The following is a 17,250-nucleotide window of genomic DNA, read 5'->3' on the forward strand; positions in this document are numbered from 1 at the left end:
GACTTTTAACAGTTTTATTAGAATAAACATAACAAAATAAGCACCGAACCTCTCTAAATGCCAATATTATACTAGATACAGTGCTTCCAAATAAAATAATTGTGTCTATCTCTGTTGTAGACTACAGGCAAAACCCTGATCATTACAAATGAGTTATTAAGTAACTAAAGTCAATGTTTCAGATCAAACAATAAACAAAACATAACACACAAAGAGAGTTGAATACACAAAGCTACATATATTTATTTTTTTTCTACAAAAGTTCCAAACATTGTCATGCTTTGTGAAATTTAGATAAATAATATCAACAATTCACACACAAAAAGGGGGAGAATGCAGCAACATTAACATACCAGAAAAACGGTATTTGGATCATGTGTGAAATGTGTGCTTCTGTGTGTGTATTGGGTTTGTGTGTAAATACTATTAAGTATGTCCAGGGACATTATATAAAAAGGAAACTTGAATTGAATCTGAATTATGATTAAACAAATCTTACAGTAAAAGCCCTTGTCTTCAAAGTTAGGTGGCCAAAAATAAGCATTTGTCAGTATCACTGTACAATCACGGTGGAGAACAAAACTCTTCTGATGGGACATCTTGTGTCTCATACTTTCTGGTTAAATCAACGACACCATTTCATTATGAACATGTCTGTCTAACAGACACAGCAGCCCAACACTGTCTACTTATGTTTTGAATTAACTGACAAAAGAGCATGTAAAGGCAGGTGTACAAACATTGAACCTCAACAACCACATTTTTTGGGTTCAACACACATGGACTTTATCTTGTTGAATACCTCACAGTCACCTGACCAAGTGAGAGGTTAACCAGTATATAATGATTGGCTGAAAGACGGCTGTGACCACTGTGATATAAAGGCGGAACTGGGGTTTGGCACTTGATCCAGTTGTCATGGAGTCTGATGAGAGTGAAGGGATGATCTTCATCTTCAGAGAACGAACCTGCAGAGATTGAAACATTTGTTACTCTGCAATTCAACTTCAATGGTGCAATAAATAGAAGTATATTAAATACGTCAAGCTCCATCTGTACAATACTACAAAAGATGTTACCAGTTAGCATTTAGGTTTTGTTTCCCCTCCTGGTTATTTGTTTAGTGTGTGAACAAGCTTTCTTCTTCTCTCTGTGCATTTGTTTCTTTTTAAAATACCCTGGTAAAAAATGATTATGCCACATTAAAAAAACCATAACTTATAGCTATGCTTGTGTGGTATTAAATAATAAAAAAAGTATTCAAAGTTTAAAAAAGAAATAAAACTGGTTCAGTTTATAGTGGAGTAATAATCACATGTCGTCATTCCTGCTGTATTGTACAGAAATTAGTCAGTCAAGTGATTTGGCTTTGTGTTTTTTTAAAAACTTCTGATTTATAACTGTAGTGGATGACGTGATCACTCCAAATACTCACAATGAAGAACATTAGGGCACACGAGGACCAAGCAAGTGCCACAAAATAACCATCACTGCCAAACAGTAACCCGCACAGCACTGTGAAGATCATCCTAGATGAAAGACATATACAAGTGTATTTATAATATCTAGAACTACCGCAGCAGCAGTTAATAACGTAACTCAGTTAATAACATACATTTAGCTATTTTAAAAAAAGAAGTTGAATCTAAAAAACAATCTGTAAACCTCTAAGCTGAACAGTTTTCTTACATATTTTACTTAGTAGTTATTTTGTTTAGTTTGAGTACCCGGTGAGTTAGAGCTCTGACCTGAATGCAACCCCCAAGATCATTTACACTATATTTACCCAACATATTTGTATCCACTATAGGCAATGAGATCGAAGGTTGAGAGGTCACTGTGTACCGTCAGCAGGTACAAACTCAACAACATCACCAAAACCTCGACGATGATCCACACGAGGGCAGTACTGGCACACAGTCCCAGCACCTCTGGACTGAACCTTCACACAAAGACAAACACAGTCCTCATTTAACTTATTACACATGTTATCTACTCACTACACATTTAGTGCAAGTCATATAATGAAATTAGATGAAGAAGAATTTATCACCTTTTTTGAATACCGAGAGCCATTCCAGCAAGTAAAATGTAGGTAATGAAAGCCATCGCTAAAAAAATATAAAAAAAATAAAAGTTAATACATTGTACAGACATGCCAAACTTTTGGGTTTATATCATCTGAAGTTTAATGTTCTATTTACTTGGTATGTAAAGATCAGGTGCATTCACATCCTGTCTTGGAGTCAGTGGAGTGTCCCGATGGTAACGAACTTCCCAGTCCTACAAAGAGTACAGAAACACAGTATGGACATATAACTTTATGTAACTGTACACAGCAGTGTTATAGGTCTGAAGGATTCAGAAAAATGTCTTAAATGTGATTATTTTAACTTATAATGTAATTGCAATATAATTTGCGATATAAGAGGGAAAGATTATTAATTAATTGATTAATACAGAGTAAGATCTTACACTTGAAACTAAATAAGTTGTGGCAGAATGAATTGATGAATGAATGAATTCCTTAAAGCCATTCATTCCTACAAATGTATAGTTTTGAATAGCTTCAGTTTTAAACAGAATGAATCATTTCTGAGTCAAACGTTACTGTTGTTTCAAATAATGTAATTGCTGGACTATTTTCAGAGCTTCACAGCAGAAGGACAGTATCTGTGAGATCAACTCAAAATAACCCACATAGCATAGTTCATGTTAATGAAGGAATGTGTCACCCAGTGTAACAGCCTGGCTCACTGATGTGTCTTTTATAGTTTTTTGGACAAAATTAGAGGCCTATTGACCCAGAGAAATAAGCTGTATCAACTTCAGGCTAAACAGACAACACATGTTAATAGAGTTATTTTTTTTATTGTTTGGAATTTGTGGATGCTAAAAAAACTAGAATATCACCAAACTTTAAGTAAACCCAAGTCATGAGGTACTTAATGCAGGTTATACTAACATTACAAATGTTTATCAATACAAAGTAGCCCTGGTGTTGTAAACAGACTTGGACTCAGTGTAGTTTGTACAGTATCAGAGCACAGAATATTTGGAGTGACGACTTAATTTACAATCTGAATGATTTATATGTGGGAATTAACTGAGCTCAGTGTGCTTTTATATCCACACTGGCAATCAAAGTATTATGATGTTCATAAATAAAACCCTGACTCTCCCTCTACCAGTGATTAAGTGGCTCATAATCTTTTTCTCATGGTCTAACTGTGATAAGTGGTTGAAAACATGATACAAGAGAAAATTATCATGCCTGTCTTTAACTATTAAATATTTTGTGTCGTGCTGTACGTTGATGTAGGACAAAGTCTGATGGGATGAAAGGCTCCGATTACCTGATGTGTGTAAGGGAACATGAGGATCATAAGTTTCTTCAGCACATATTTGCTATCGACGGCAAAGAAGTATTTCAGCTTGTTCACAGACATAAATCTGCCGATCTGTAACACAAAACAAGTGCAAAAATTAACTTAACAGATGGGGGATGAATCTTGCCAAAATTAATGAATGCTGCTGAGTCATAGTCATACTAAAAGTGGGTTGAGCCTGCCCTCAGGATTGTGCATTTTGGCTGAACACCTAAAATATACTTTGAACCACCTGCATATTAAAGTTGCCAATCCAGTAGAACAGCATTGATTTTATTTATGTGCCTTCCACACTCGATACTTTCATTGAAAGTGTTCATCTCTTACTCCTTGGTACGGAAATTCAAAAACTATTACTTGATATAAGAATCGGACCATATTAGAAAATTGACTATTTCATTGAAAATCTCTCTGTGAACGGTGACACATGTACATTAATGTTTTAACTGTAAGAAATGCTCTAGATCAGGCAGAGGAGCAATGAAGAGTGTCTGAAGGCCAGAAAGTATGAGACTGCTGCTGGAAAGTGACTGCCAGTGAAAGAACACATCTGTGAAAACTTTAAATGATGAACTTAGGAAGGAAATAATCAGTTTTTGAAGAACTGATTAAATACAGCTGTGAAAAAAAACATGTGGATGGAGAACAACATCATCTGCTTTTTCATGGTTGGAAAGCAAATCATGATATTTGAAATAGTTGTAATTTCTTATTACATATTTCAAAAGTAAGACTATGTCTAGATCTGTGTGCTTGGTCACGCAGCATCAGCAAAACTCTAAACCCAGTGTAAAAAGTTCATTTAAACCAGAGTTCAAAGCTCAACACTGATTGAATCACACAAGACACACTATCAGGTCAGCACCTTGACCTTACTGATTGTTAGTTTAACACCCCATCCTACCCATTCAATCACACATTGTACATCATATCAGAGGGAACCTACTGTTCCTCACCTCTTTGTTTACCATATCCTTTCCTTGGTTGGCTATGGATGACCCATACATCATTGCTGCATTGGCCATTGGGTCAGTAAAGAGGTTGTTCACCCCAATACCTCCTTGCATGTCATTTGATTGTGCTCCCATATTGTACCCAGGAGTGTAGTATCCCTGACTATTCATCGCTGGTGGTGCTGAGCTGGTATCATCAAACAGGACAGACTCTGCTCCTGGGGGAGCTGCACGAGCTCGTGGCTTTGCTGGGAAAAGATTGACATGACATAGACATGAATGAGGAACATAAGACTTTATATCAAAGGGGGGAAAAAAGCTACTTTTAAGAGTAAAGGTTGTCATGCAGTTTCTGGCTTTTTCCTATCCCTTAAGACCTTCCAATCATACTGTATCAGGTCTTTTCTAAAGCAAGACAGAAACAAAGCTGTTTACCTGTACTGAGCAAGCTAAAACTGCTTATTTCATTTTACTACTCTGGAAACCCCCATTAGTAATCTATGACTGTGTCCTCAAAAATTTTCTTGAGAGTTACACTCAGTTATCAGTTTAATGTGTTAACTTACCTAAACCTAACACAGTGTAGTACAACAGACCTGCAATTTATCCAGCCTCCATGAAGGTTATAAGGTTCAGTTTTTTGGCAAATGTTTAGAGCAGTGATGATGAATCATTTAGCCGATAGGCAGAAAGTTAATTGTCACCAATTTTGATAATTTGATAATTCTTTGAGCCATTTTTTAAAGAACAAAGAAAGACAAAACACTCACCTGTATTAGCACAGGATTTACAGCTTTTGTCTGTCAAAACAAGCCTTTTGAATATGTTACATTTGGCTTGGTAGTAGGCATTTATCTGTGTTTTCTGACATTTGTTTGGTCAAAACTAAAATAATCGGCTGATTAATTTTTATAGTTGCAGATTTAAAAGTGACTTAGGGAGGTGTTAATTCAACACTTTGGAGGCTGTTAGTTTATAGTGATGTTGTATTGTGCTGCATTATAATGAAAGGTGTTTCACCCTATGTATATCAGTGAAAGCAGATGCTGTTGCTGATTACAGATTAGATGACAGCATTAGTTTTAGTGAGGTGTATTTAATAAACTATAAACCACATAGCTGAAAGCAGAAGCTGAGTCTGGTGAACTCTGTGTGTTTGTGCTTCAGTAAGCAAATAGGAAGTCCGACACTAAGTGGATATTTAGCAAAATGATGATGACTTAAGATAACACGGTGAATCATTTTACCACTTACTTGCTCGGTAACCATGATGAGGCAAATCCATCGTAACGTTATCCGTCGTTGACGTTAGCTTGAAATTAAAAACAGACTCGTTAGCTAATGTTAGCTACACAGCAGCTTATAGTGAATACGTCTTTGGTTTGTTAGCAATAAAAAGCACCAGGATGTTATTCTAGAGCTAACATTGCTCAGCATTAAATGACAAAAGCTTTATTGGTAACACTTATATGCTAGTTCTAGCTATATGCAGCTAACCTTCGTATAAACTTATTTACCACTTCTGTTTCCAGTTGATGCTAAGTTAGCCAGCTAGCCAGGCGAGCTAAATTAATGGTAACATATGTTCAGCTGCTGTTCAGTGGAACAGAATAGATCACAAAAATACAGCCAGCAGTGCACTTACAAATGTCAGCACAACTTGTCCAATGGATAATGTTTTGATAATTAAGTAAATCATGAGGATAAAAGAGCACTTACCAACACAGCTAACGTGGCTACGTGTCTATGAGGTTGTTCGGGCTAGTCCCTCCCATTCACGGTGCCTGCGTGGCAGAAAACATCGAAGTACACAACTGCACTAACACATACAGCTGAGACTCATACTGCCATGTGTAGATGTTACTTTGCTTACAGTTTCGTCTTCCATTCTTAACAATATGTGGGGACAGCAGGAAGGTTATATTTCACCTTCAGGGAGCCACAAACTTCATTCAAAGCACCAGACATACTGTAACAGCAGCATAACAACACACATTTAGTGAACTGTACTTCAAATGCAATTTTGAAGTACTTGAGTATCTCCATTTGATACTACTTTATGCTTCCATTTCACCACATTTCAGAGGGAAATATTTTTACTTTCTACTCCACTACATTTATTTGACAGCATTAGTTACTTTTCAGATGGAGATTTGACACAATGGATAATACAACAAGCTGTTAAAATACAACACATTATTAAAGATTAAAACAGTGGTTTCCAAGCTTTAGACTGTGACCTCAACTCCAAAGCAGTGTGTAGATGTCTATGTTTGTCTATGTTTCAGATGTATATGAGTTGTTAACAGCTCCACCAAATAGTGATTTTTCCCTCTAAACTTCTCACATGGTTTAATTTCAATAAATGTTCAAATGATCCAATACGTCACCAAAAATCAAAGATGAGAGAAAAAGTCCAAAAACTGAAAACAGATTTGTGGATCAGAACTTTGTTTTTTCTTCTTTCAGCTCACGACCCCTCAGATTTGTCTGGTGACACTTTGAAGGGGCCCGACCCTTTGAAACTAAACTAAACTACCTAACTGTAAATAAAGTAGCGTAATCTAGCTCCACCTCCAGCAGCTACAACAGAACATTCTGCTTCAGTATTAAAAATCTAATGATATCATATAATATATCAGTCAGAGGGATGAAATGAGTACTTTTACTTTAATACTTAAAGTACATGTTGCTGCTAATACTTAATGTACTGTGTATTTCTACATTGCTGTATTTGTACTTGTACTTTCATAAAGCATCTGAATACTTCTTCCATGGGTGTAAATGCAGTCATTTACCCCAGATGACCAAAACAAAATGTGCTGACCTATTTCAAAATATGATAATATGAATATGTTCTTTCAACAAAATGTATTCACATAATTTATTGATATTGTGACAGTGGTACATAATATGCATTGTTATGACACACACATTACTCACTGTATGTCAACACTACGTCTCCAATTCAGGACAATCAGTACTTTCTTGTCATTTGCCAGTTCAAAACTTCCCTGAATAATCACAATAAGATAATCTATGTTTTCCCATGATACTTCAGGCAGGAAATGTCAGGGAATACATTGCAACACAAGTTTAAACCAAAAAGATGTACGTGTATGTGACAGGAGGATGCTGTTATGCTCTGAGAAGCACGTGTGTTTGTGAGATGGGGGGGGGGGGGGGGGGTGGAATGGGTGTGGGTGTGTGTGGGTGTGTGTGTGTGTGTGTGTGTGTGTGTGTGTGTGTGTGTGTGTGTGTGTGGGTGGGTGTGGATGAGTAATGTGAATACATGTGGAGTTTTTTAGGATGAGTAAAATGAAATGGAATTAACTTCCTTCAAACCCCAAGAAGATGGAGGGAGTTTTGGAGGGAACTGTGCAGGAAAATAGAAAACAACAAATCAGAATTCTCAATAATATTTCAAAATGAAACTGAATCATTGTTTTAATTTATCAAATTAAAGCAGACCTTCTTTGGTCAAATACAATACACGAGACACAACTGGTGGACAAAATAGAAATGCAAGTAGAGAAAAAAAGGTGTCCAACATGTTATGACATGTCTCAATAGAGACATAGCAAGTCTGTCATCATTACATTCCTGAAGCTTTAGTCATCTGATGCTCACCTTTGCCCCATATTTTCTTCATATGATACCTTCAGCTAAAGAAAATATCCTGCATGTGTAGCCTCATCATTACAGATTGTTGAAATCTGAAACATGAGACTCTGCTGTGAAATGGGTCAGTGAGCAACAGGTATAGGCCTTTTAATGCTGGCAGTTTCACTATTCTCATTCATAAATCATGAAGAGATGGAGGACTATAGCACTACGGTTTTTTTTTCCTTAAAAGAGGATGTTTAGCTGACTAGCAATTGTCAATTGACTTTTTAAAAAAAATTGACAGTCCTAACTCCAAGGAGAGGTATTAGCAGTAATATGAGACATTCAGCAGCTAAGAGAAGTCAGCTTTTGCCGGGAACTCTTTCCTTAGGGACTGCAAGCTCAGCAGCTGTTGTGACAGACTAAGCTTACTGAATCTACACCATGCATTTTTTGAATCTGTACTAGGTGCTATATTGTGCTTGCAAGTAGAAAACAGCCGTTGAAACGGATGGTGAAATAGTTTAGCAGCTTTGTGGCAATCAACTGACTCATCTCCACAGGCATGCATGCACATTGATGTGGTTTGTGAAGAGAGAGTGACTGCCAAAACCTCCGTACAGTTAGGCATATGAAACCAAGCTTTGCCCACACTCCATCATTTATTTCATGATGCCTGTATGCACTCGTGACATGCTCATCATATATAAAATATACAAATGACAAGAATATAAAAGTAGCATTTCACTTTATCTTCATGCTGTTTTCCCCTCATTAAGATAATTAACTATAACAAGCCACCCACTGATATTCCCTGAATTAAATTATTCAGTTAGCTATACGATAAAAACAAGAGTTGCTTGCAGATAGTGTTTTTACATTTTTACAGAAGTGGTATACATTCAGGTATTAAGTAATTACATTTATTACTAAATACAAATATTGTCATCCTTTCAAGACAATATTTTATTTTGTTCTTCCTTTCAATATATAACATCAACCTGCCCAGACTGCTGATGAAATTTGGATTTAATAAGACTCAAAAAGTGAAAGTAAAAAACAAAGTTGAGAATAATAACATTTTATGAATAAAACACATGTTCATATTAAGATAAGATAAGATAAGATACATTTATTGATCCCACAGTGGGGAAAATTCATTGCTACAGCAGCTCAAGAATAGTCATTTAAAATTGGTTTGCGTCACTAAATGTATGTACCATGTTTTACAATATCAATTTAAACCTAGTAATTTAATTTTGATAAAAGGTTTTACCAATTCAAATACTTTTACCTCAAAACACCCCACACACCCCCTCTGAATAATAATTTTTAAAAAGTTAGTAAATACAATCATTTCAATAAAGTACATTTTATATTTGCTACTTATATTTTTACTATAAACATTTTACTTTAGCTTCAATAGAATATTATCTAAGTATCAATAAAGAAGAATATTGTTGTACTGTTATTATCATAAAAGACCATGAGGTGAAGCTGTGTCTGTCTGTGAGGAATCCCGGGTATACTCTCAAGAGGAAACTCACCATATATGGTAAATGACGTCATAACACGTGTGAACTTCGTGAGAGATTCCAGACAGCACTATTTCCCGTAATCTCAGGGGGGGGCGTGGCAAAAATATAGTGCCGCTTTAAGAGTTTACAACCTCACAATCATTTCCAGATGCTGGCTTTTACGTGTATGACTAAGGACGAGAAGTTGTGCTGAAAGTCGTTTTTAGCGTTTTTGATCCGATTTGAAAAAAAAGCGAGGTGGTATTTCCTTCCTTGTTCCCCCATCAGGACGTGCCTGTTTGGACTTACCCATTTACCGCAATAAGGTGGGCTTGCCCAGAGTTTGAATTGACACACGAGTCTCATCTCGAAAGTAGTTTCGCGAGAGCCTGAAGGCGATATAGCCGTATTTGGAGCCAATTTTTCTGTTTTATTTAAGAAGAAAGGATGTTTCGAAACTTTGGGAGCCACGGACGAGACAACCCGGCGTACACAGGAGGAGCGCCTGGGTCAAACACGGTATCTCTGGGAAGCACCAGCACTTCCACGACACAACAGGAGCAGGTAGGTGTACCTTCATTTAAGTAAGATAAGGGCTATCCCAGGACGGCGTCAAAATTAACACAAAAGAATATAAACTAAGCTGAAAGAGTTAAAGAAAGTCAGTCAGGCTATAATAACGTAGTAAACATGTAATACTGCTGTCACATAAGCGATGTCATTTCTGTCTATAGCAAATGAAATGTTTTCTTTGTAACTGATTTTCTTTATCTGTTTTCTAAGATATTTTAATGAAGGAAATCTCAATAATAAAAACATGAATTACAAAGTTTTCTATAAGTTGTTGTTGTACTATATGTGTAATAGAAGGGGGAAAAAACCCACTTCAGATACATAATACTTACCACATTAGTCATGTTTTACTTTACAGAATTTTGATCTCAGGAACTATCTGTTTTGTTATTCATCAGGTGTTTGATTAAGGCCCTCCACTAACTTCTGTTTTCTATTTTTATGTGTTTTTACAGAAATTTACCATGGCTGGCAGTCAATTTGTACCAAGCCTCAATGCCATCACAACCAACCAAGACCTCCAATGGCTGGTCCAGCCCTCCCTCATGCATCCACCAGGTCCCTCACAATCTCCAGTACCTCCTTACCCTTCCCTGTCAGTAGCACGGCCACTGGGTCCACCACCTTCCCAAGCCCACTTTCTCAGACCAGGGGTCATAAGAGCAGCTGCAAACACTACGACTTCAACAAAGCGCAGGAGCGATGATCATGTAAGAAACATATCAATGAGTTTTAAATCTTGTTACTCTTCTAATTCTTCTGACACATCTTTTGAAGAAACACTGATTATTGTAAGTTTGTTTGGAAAGTGAGAGTTGGCAAGAAAATGACAGGAGTCCTCTAGTGATTGATATATTTCCTAGTGAGATAAATAGTTAGGTGTGGAAAGTGGCTCAATCATGTCTATGCAACAAGTGTGTAATATCCTGTAATGCTCTGTGACACAATTTCCTTTAGGTTCGCTCATCAACTTTAACCTATTTACAAATAGGAAGATTACTTAAATGTTCCGTAATACATTATTTAAATAATCTTTCCATTCTTAGACAATTAAAAAGGGAAATTTTAGTCTCTAGAAGAAAGTGTACACTGTTTATGTACTTTGATGCTGTTTACTTTTAGTCAGTGTTGACTCAGTTAAATGATCACCGGTGACACACTGTTTGCAAATATCTGCTTTTTGTTAGCAGAGCAATGTTACATGTCAAGCAAGATAGCGATTATGTTATGATGACCCCAGTACAACTGTATCCTTATTAAAACCATCATCATTTTCATCACGACCACAATATACATTTTCTTTCTTTCGCTTCCTCGGGCATGCATTGGCACATATCCCCCGTCATGGTTTTGTTCTTGGAGTTGTAATTTCATGGTACAGGAAGTAGACTGTCATGTGACTCACAGGGGCAAGTCATGTTCTATGACTCACACCTGACTCACCCAGAGGGTCTGAGGATGACTCATCAACCTGAAAGGGCGGGAAACATTGGATCAACAGTAATTATTCAGTAGGGCGCTGGGTGTAGTCAGAGTTAGGGTGTCACAAAGGCACAAAAGCTCCAACGTTTCCAAATTATTCAGCCGCCATGACTGTGATGACTAAGAGCACACACATGGTGGTAGCATTTCTCCTCTGTCATGTTGCCAATGGTGGACTACACGTTTCCCTGTACATTTTATGTATTGACGTGTGTTGTTTGCCCAAAGCAAGAAGGTTACATAATCCAACATTTAATTTTGACTCTTTCATTTCATTTTGTTCAATAACCTTATTCTCTTCTTCTCCTCTTTCTCATCAGTTGTCTCGTGAAGAGGCGGAGAGACGAAGAATAAGAAGGGAGCGGAATAAACTGGCGGCAGCAAAATGTCGCAATCGCCGCCGGGAGCTGACCGAGACACTTCAAAGTGTGAGTTTACATTGTAAAAAACAATACAATATCTCAATCAGGGCATGAGAGGATTCTTACATTATGTTTGTTTTTCTTCTGCTTCCTTCTGATGCAGGAGACTGACCAGCTGGAGGACGAAAAGTCCACTTTACAGAAGGAAATTGCTAATTTACAGAAAGAGAAAGAAAAGCTTGAGCTGGTCCTGGAGGCTCACCGTCCCATCTGTAAAAGAGAGGACTCTGATTCCGATTCTGACCCAAACCCAGCACTGTCCACTTTAGGGGGCATCAAAATGGAGCCGCGGGACTCCAGCAGGCCTGGACCTTCAAGAACACTGCCAACAAAGATGGAGAAGCCGAAACCAAAAATCACTATCCCTACCAAGCCTGTGACAACATCTGCGTCTGCTGTTGTCTTTGAGGCAGAGTCGCTCCACACCCCAATTCTCATATCCACTCCCTCACTCACTCCCTTCACCGCTGGTATGATTTTCACCTACCCCTCTGCCTCTTCAGACACCAGCGCCTCCACCACATCCCACGCTACATCACATCAGGGAAATGTCCACCATTCTCAAGCCCCACAGCCGTGTGGGGTGGCTCATCGCCGCAGCAGCAGCAGTGGCGACCAATCAGACCACTCCCTGCACTCTCCGACCATCCTCACACTGTGATTGACGGCCCTGTCATCCTGAAAACACTAATGTTCAGTGTGGACACAGTCTAAGTCATAGTGTGTGAGTGTGTAACAGAAACACTCTCTGGGAGATGTGACAGAAATGAAAATGATTGTGATTAACATTTAAATACAAGCTATGAACATCTGCTTCATTTAATCTTTTTAGAAAGTTGGTTCTGCACTTGGATAAAATACAGATTAGCAACATTATCAGGATATGATTATTACACTCTTTAGATTTTTAATATTTTAAATATAGTCTTTATATTTCATATTTTAATAGCTATACGGTGGCATTAGGAATTAGTTTGAAAGAATTGCATGCAGAATATATTATATGAATAATTATAAAAGCTATCTGGGAATAAATATATATAATAATATATTGATAATAATGAGTATATATGATATTGCATTTCGTGACATGTTACACTTTATAAATGTCCTCACCAAGGACAATAGAGTATTTACGAATAAAAAGGTCCTTATTTTTATATGTTTATTTCAAAAATGTATAATGTCTATGCAAATTATTGACCACTAAGGCTGGACCGTAGGAGTTGATACAGATTGTATTGTCACATATTTATTTTGTAAGAGTGTGTTATATTTTTTGATAATGTTTTTATTTTCTCTGACAAATGAACTGTTTTGGTGGGCAGTGCCTTACTTTTGTCTTGAGTCAAAACTGTAACTGTTTCAGAGACAATAAAGAACAGATTGATAACAGTGTGAAAACTTTGATGGGTGACATTATTGGTAAAAACAAACAAACAAATAATATGAGGAAATGCATCTTTGTAACAACAGATTAATTTGACTCTGTTTAGAAATAATAATGTTAATGTGCAATTTTGTAAAGTGAACATTGAGACACCTGAGTAACCCAAACTGGAATAAATACACACAATACTGTAGGACTGAGACAAAGTGTCAGTTAATGGATTAATTGAATGACAGAAGATGAATCTATCTCAATCAATCAATACTTTAACCATTTTTGGTGTTTAATCAAACAAAAAAATGAGCTGGTTGCAGCTTCTCCAACATGAGAATCAGCTGCTTTTCTGTGTTCAATATTGTAAACAACTCTCCTTGGTTTCGGTTTATTATTTCACTATTTGTTGACATCTTATAGACTGGACAAACAATCTATTCATGGAGAAAATAAGTTGCAGAATAATTAATCATAAAAATAATTGTTAGTTGCAGCTCAAAAATATTGAGCCTGTAAAAAAAGGTTTGGTGGCTGCAACATGACCGCTCTCTGACCCTCCACTGTGAACACTGTGTTCTCTGTTACTCCATTTCCCAAAAATGAAGTGAATCTCTTGCTAATACATACGTGGCTCAGAGGGCACTGGATTGCTCTGCTCAAATGGGGTTAGAGAGAGAGAGAGAGAGAGAGAGATAGAGAGATAGAAAGAGTCTAATTGAGAGCTTTGGAGCAAAAAAAAAGAAAAGAAAAATCTGTGTGTATGCTGCTGTCAAAGGATGTCTGTGCATCACTAAGTGGGTAAAAGCATTACCCTCACCAGCTCTCCAGACTGTGCAAATAGGGATCCAAAAATAAAACTGATGAACATCCATAAAGTCAGCCTGTATGACACGAATGACACATCAATCAAGTGCAGTTGGTTTGGACATGAAGGTCACAACAACAAGTGCAGAAATCAATCCTTCATTCTGTGTTGTTGTAAATGTAAACGCTTGTTTCTGCAAAGTCGGACACACAAAGAAAAGGTCAGAACACGACAAAGTGTCATACCCACTGTATTTAAAGCTCTTCAATGCACTACGAGCATAGCCCACCAATAAACAGCTAAAGACAAAATAAATCTTTTCTAATCCATGTGCATTATCTATGATTTAAACTGAAATTGGTTAGTAATGCTAGTTAATACAGATAAATCAAGATAAAGAAGGGTCAAAGTTAAAAGTGTCCCTAATGTTACAGGGTAAATACAAAGCATGAGTTACAGAAGAGAGAGAGAGAGAGAGCTGACCTTTGCCAACTGAAACAAACTGTGATATGCTAATTGAACATCAACAACAACGTCATAAAAAACATAACACAAGTGAATTTAAACAGCTCAGCTTTCTGGTCTATAATGAATAGAAATCATTCAAACCTGTAGATCTTCCAGTTTGTTACAAAGAGTTTTCCAGTTGGAGTTTTAAAAAAGTGTTTGACAGAACATAGTTCAGCCAGTTCAGCTCTGAGTGAGGTCCAAGGACATCTATCCTGTCTAATCCTAAACCTTAATGAGTGTGCTCGCTCTGTCCAGGCTCTAGCACATGTACATTATGCACATTAAGCAGCCCCACCCACAGTAAACCTGAAGGGCCTTAACATCAGACCGGTTAACCAGCCTGTACAAATTGTGACAATCATCATGCACATATGGCACTCCAATCCTATCCTGAGGAAGAGAGTGCATAAAATATTACACATTATTGGGCATCTAGCAAAAAAGCAAATATCAAATAGTTTCATATTTTCTTTTATCACAACTATTTCAGTGCTATTGGAATTCAGTGGACTAAATATGGCTCAAAACCGGATTGAAATGAATCTTTAGATCTCTGATTTAAAGATCCACGGTAACGCTGTCCAGTGCAATAGAAAAAAAGGCTTCTTTCTACCAGTGTCGGCTAGTCCAGTGCATGAGATAAATTTATGTGACCCACTTTTTTGGTCCCATTTTTTTTCCAACAACAGACAACTGAAAAAATGAGATTCCATCCCCACCCTCCCCTCCCCCAAATAACAGAAGACTCATTAGAAAAACACTGTAAAATTCTGGTACATGATCATGTGGCAAACATCTATTAAATGTCTTTGTAAGTCCTGATCTTTGTCAAGTCAAAACCTAGTGGCACACAAATCTTGCAGCATTCAAAAGGCTCTAATGCTTTTTGCACCAATTTGATTTTTACAGTCTGACAAAGCTCGTCTGTGTCATTCTGTCAATCACTTCACCCCTAGTCTACAGCTTCCATATTCAGGTCGTAGAAGCCCTGACTGCTGACATGAACCTGCCATCAGTCATCAGGTGAGCACACTAGGTGAAGCTGGTCTGGACTTCCCACGCTGCCTGTGCTCGAGCTCCCGTCCCCGAGGTCCCGGGCCACCATGCAGGGCAGATTGAGCTCGGTTGACCCTCCAGGGCTGGAGTCACTCCTGCTGACGCACTCCTCCTCAAGGACCAGGCACAGCTCCTTCAGGTCCAAATTCTCCTTCACCAGCCCGTCCTGCATGCGCTCTAGGTCGGCGAGCTTTTTCAAGTACCCGCCCAGGTCCTCCCGCATCACTTTGGCCGCGTGATGCCCGAACAGCTGCCATTCCCTGGCCAGCTTCTTCACTTTGAGCCGGTCGTCGTCCAGGAAGCAGCATAAGTCTCGCAGCTCCACGTTCTCCTCCTGCAGGCGCTGATTGATGACTTTCAGTTCCCTGATTTCAAGGAGGTGTCCCTGCAACTGTTTATTTACCTCTTTAATCAGCCGTCCGCGCTGGATGAGAGCTGACATTTTCTCTGACTCCTCTTTACGCAGCCGGCTCACCAGCTCCTCTTTGGAGCACGCCAGCAGATCCTCGTCAGACATCTTTGACAGTTCCCTGTTTAACATCTCACCTTCGCTACCCATTTTTTTTTCTCTATTAAAAACCTACACCTAGAGAGGTACCTGAGAATCGATTGAAAGCGCTGAGATGTGTCAGTGCTCAACACGGAGTCATCACATCCTCTTCATTCAGTGTGCTCCAGATGTCATGCACGGAATCATTACACCACTGGAGGCCAAATCAAGGCTGACACATGTGATATCTTTATTTAGAGTACTTTCTCCTCCTGGGCGCAGTGCTGAACCCAGTGTCTGTTCTCCGTGGATAATGCCTTAATGAGGTCGTGTATGAAAATGCACCACATCAAACCTCCATTAATGTCAATCTGTCATCCTCCCAACAGCAGGCGGTGTTCTCCAAAGGCCTCCAGGAATACAACTGTCCTTATTTTACCTCCTCTCGCAGTATTTTGAAGGCAACAGCCGCCTCGTGGGCTTTTCTCTGTTTGTGATGTATGTATGCACGATGGAGGCTTAATCCAGCAGCCTCGTATGCACACCCTGCAGATGTTGTGGCTTTTACGTCGCTGCCATCGTCTCATCAGGCTCGCCTCGGCTGAATGAACTCAGCTCCCCGGTGGCTGGAGGATGAGTCCGTACGGTGCAGCAGCCCCCCCTTTTCTTTAAAAAAAGGCTACAAACGATTAATTGTTTAGATTAAAAAAAAAAAAGAATCACAATCCAATCTCGCCCTTTATCCGCTCAAAATGAGTGCATCATTTCTGCTCATCCTCAGGAGCTGGACTGTTACCACAACAATGTCCGCCTCCTCCGCCACTTTCACGGCTGTGACTACGTTCAAGCAGGGAACTGTGCGTCAAGCTGAGCGCACAACCGGCAGTGAAGCTCCACCGCCTTCCAAATAAAAGCACCGACGTGTACAATTCTAGTGAAAGAAGAGGCAGTATTGCAAAAGATATATCAGTTTATCTACGTTATAGATGTCCGTGTTATTCTTAATATTCACTTTCCTTCATAATGCGATATTCTTTGACGTCTCGACGCAGCCATGTCTTTT

At 38.4% G+C, this 17,250-nt stretch overlaps 4 protein-coding genes across 5 annotated transcripts in view; 1 reads left to right on the top strand and 3 right to left on the bottom strand.

The window, feature by feature from the left end:
* atl3 (atlastin 3) overlaps positions 1-17,250 on the bottom strand; it is a 90,524-nt gene that overhangs the window by 19,346 nt on the left and 53,928 nt on the right. The gene's annotated exons all lie outside the window — the stretch shown is intronic.
* yif1a (Yip1 interacting factor homolog A (S. cerevisiae)) lies at positions 219-6,126 on the bottom strand. Of its 2 annotated transcripts, none has more exons than XM_053323452.1 (9): positions 6,062-6,126; positions 5,597-5,654; positions 4,346-4,590; positions 3,357-3,461; positions 2,205-2,283; positions 2,054-2,111; positions 1,787-1,942; positions 1,436-1,529; positions 219-968 (listed from the first exon to the last, which is right to left on the bottom strand). In XM_053323452.1, the coding sequence occupies exons 2-9, from the start codon at positions 5,625-5,627 to the stop codon at positions 810-812; spliced, it is 927 nt and encodes a 308-aa protein (XP_053179427.1). In that variant the 5' UTR covers positions 5,628-5,654; positions 6,062-6,126; the 3' UTR covers positions 219-809. The 2 variants fall into 2 exon arrangements, with proteins under 2 accessions (XP_053179427.1, XP_053179428.1); XM_053323453.1 differs by having other exon boundaries at positions 6,066-6,106.
* On the top strand, positions 9,722-13,346 carry fosl1a (FOS like 1, AP-1 transcription factor subunit a). Its single transcript, XM_053323463.1, has 4 exons — positions 9,722-10,029; positions 10,494-10,748; positions 11,841-11,948; positions 12,046-13,346. Exons 1-4 carry the CDS (start codon positions 9,913-9,915, stop codon positions 12,601-12,603), a joined length of 1,038 nt encoding a protein of 345 aa, XP_053179438.1. The 5' UTR covers positions 9,722-9,912; the 3' UTR covers positions 12,604-13,346.
* On the bottom strand, positions 15,469-16,816 carry ccdc85b (coiled-coil domain containing 85B). The gene has a single exon (XM_053323455.1). It carries the CDS (start codon positions 16,254-16,256, stop codon positions 15,654-15,656), a length of 603 nt encoding a protein of 200 aa, XP_053179430.1. The 5' UTR covers positions 16,257-16,816; the 3' UTR covers positions 15,469-15,653.

The sequence above is a fragment of the Scomber japonicus genome, chromosome 8 (assembly GCF_027409825.1).
Source record: "Scomber japonicus isolate fScoJap1 chromosome 8, fScoJap1.pri, whole genome shotgun sequence".
Taxonomy (NCBI): Eukaryota; Metazoa; Chordata; class Actinopteri; order Scombriformes; family Scombridae; genus Scomber; species Scomber japonicus.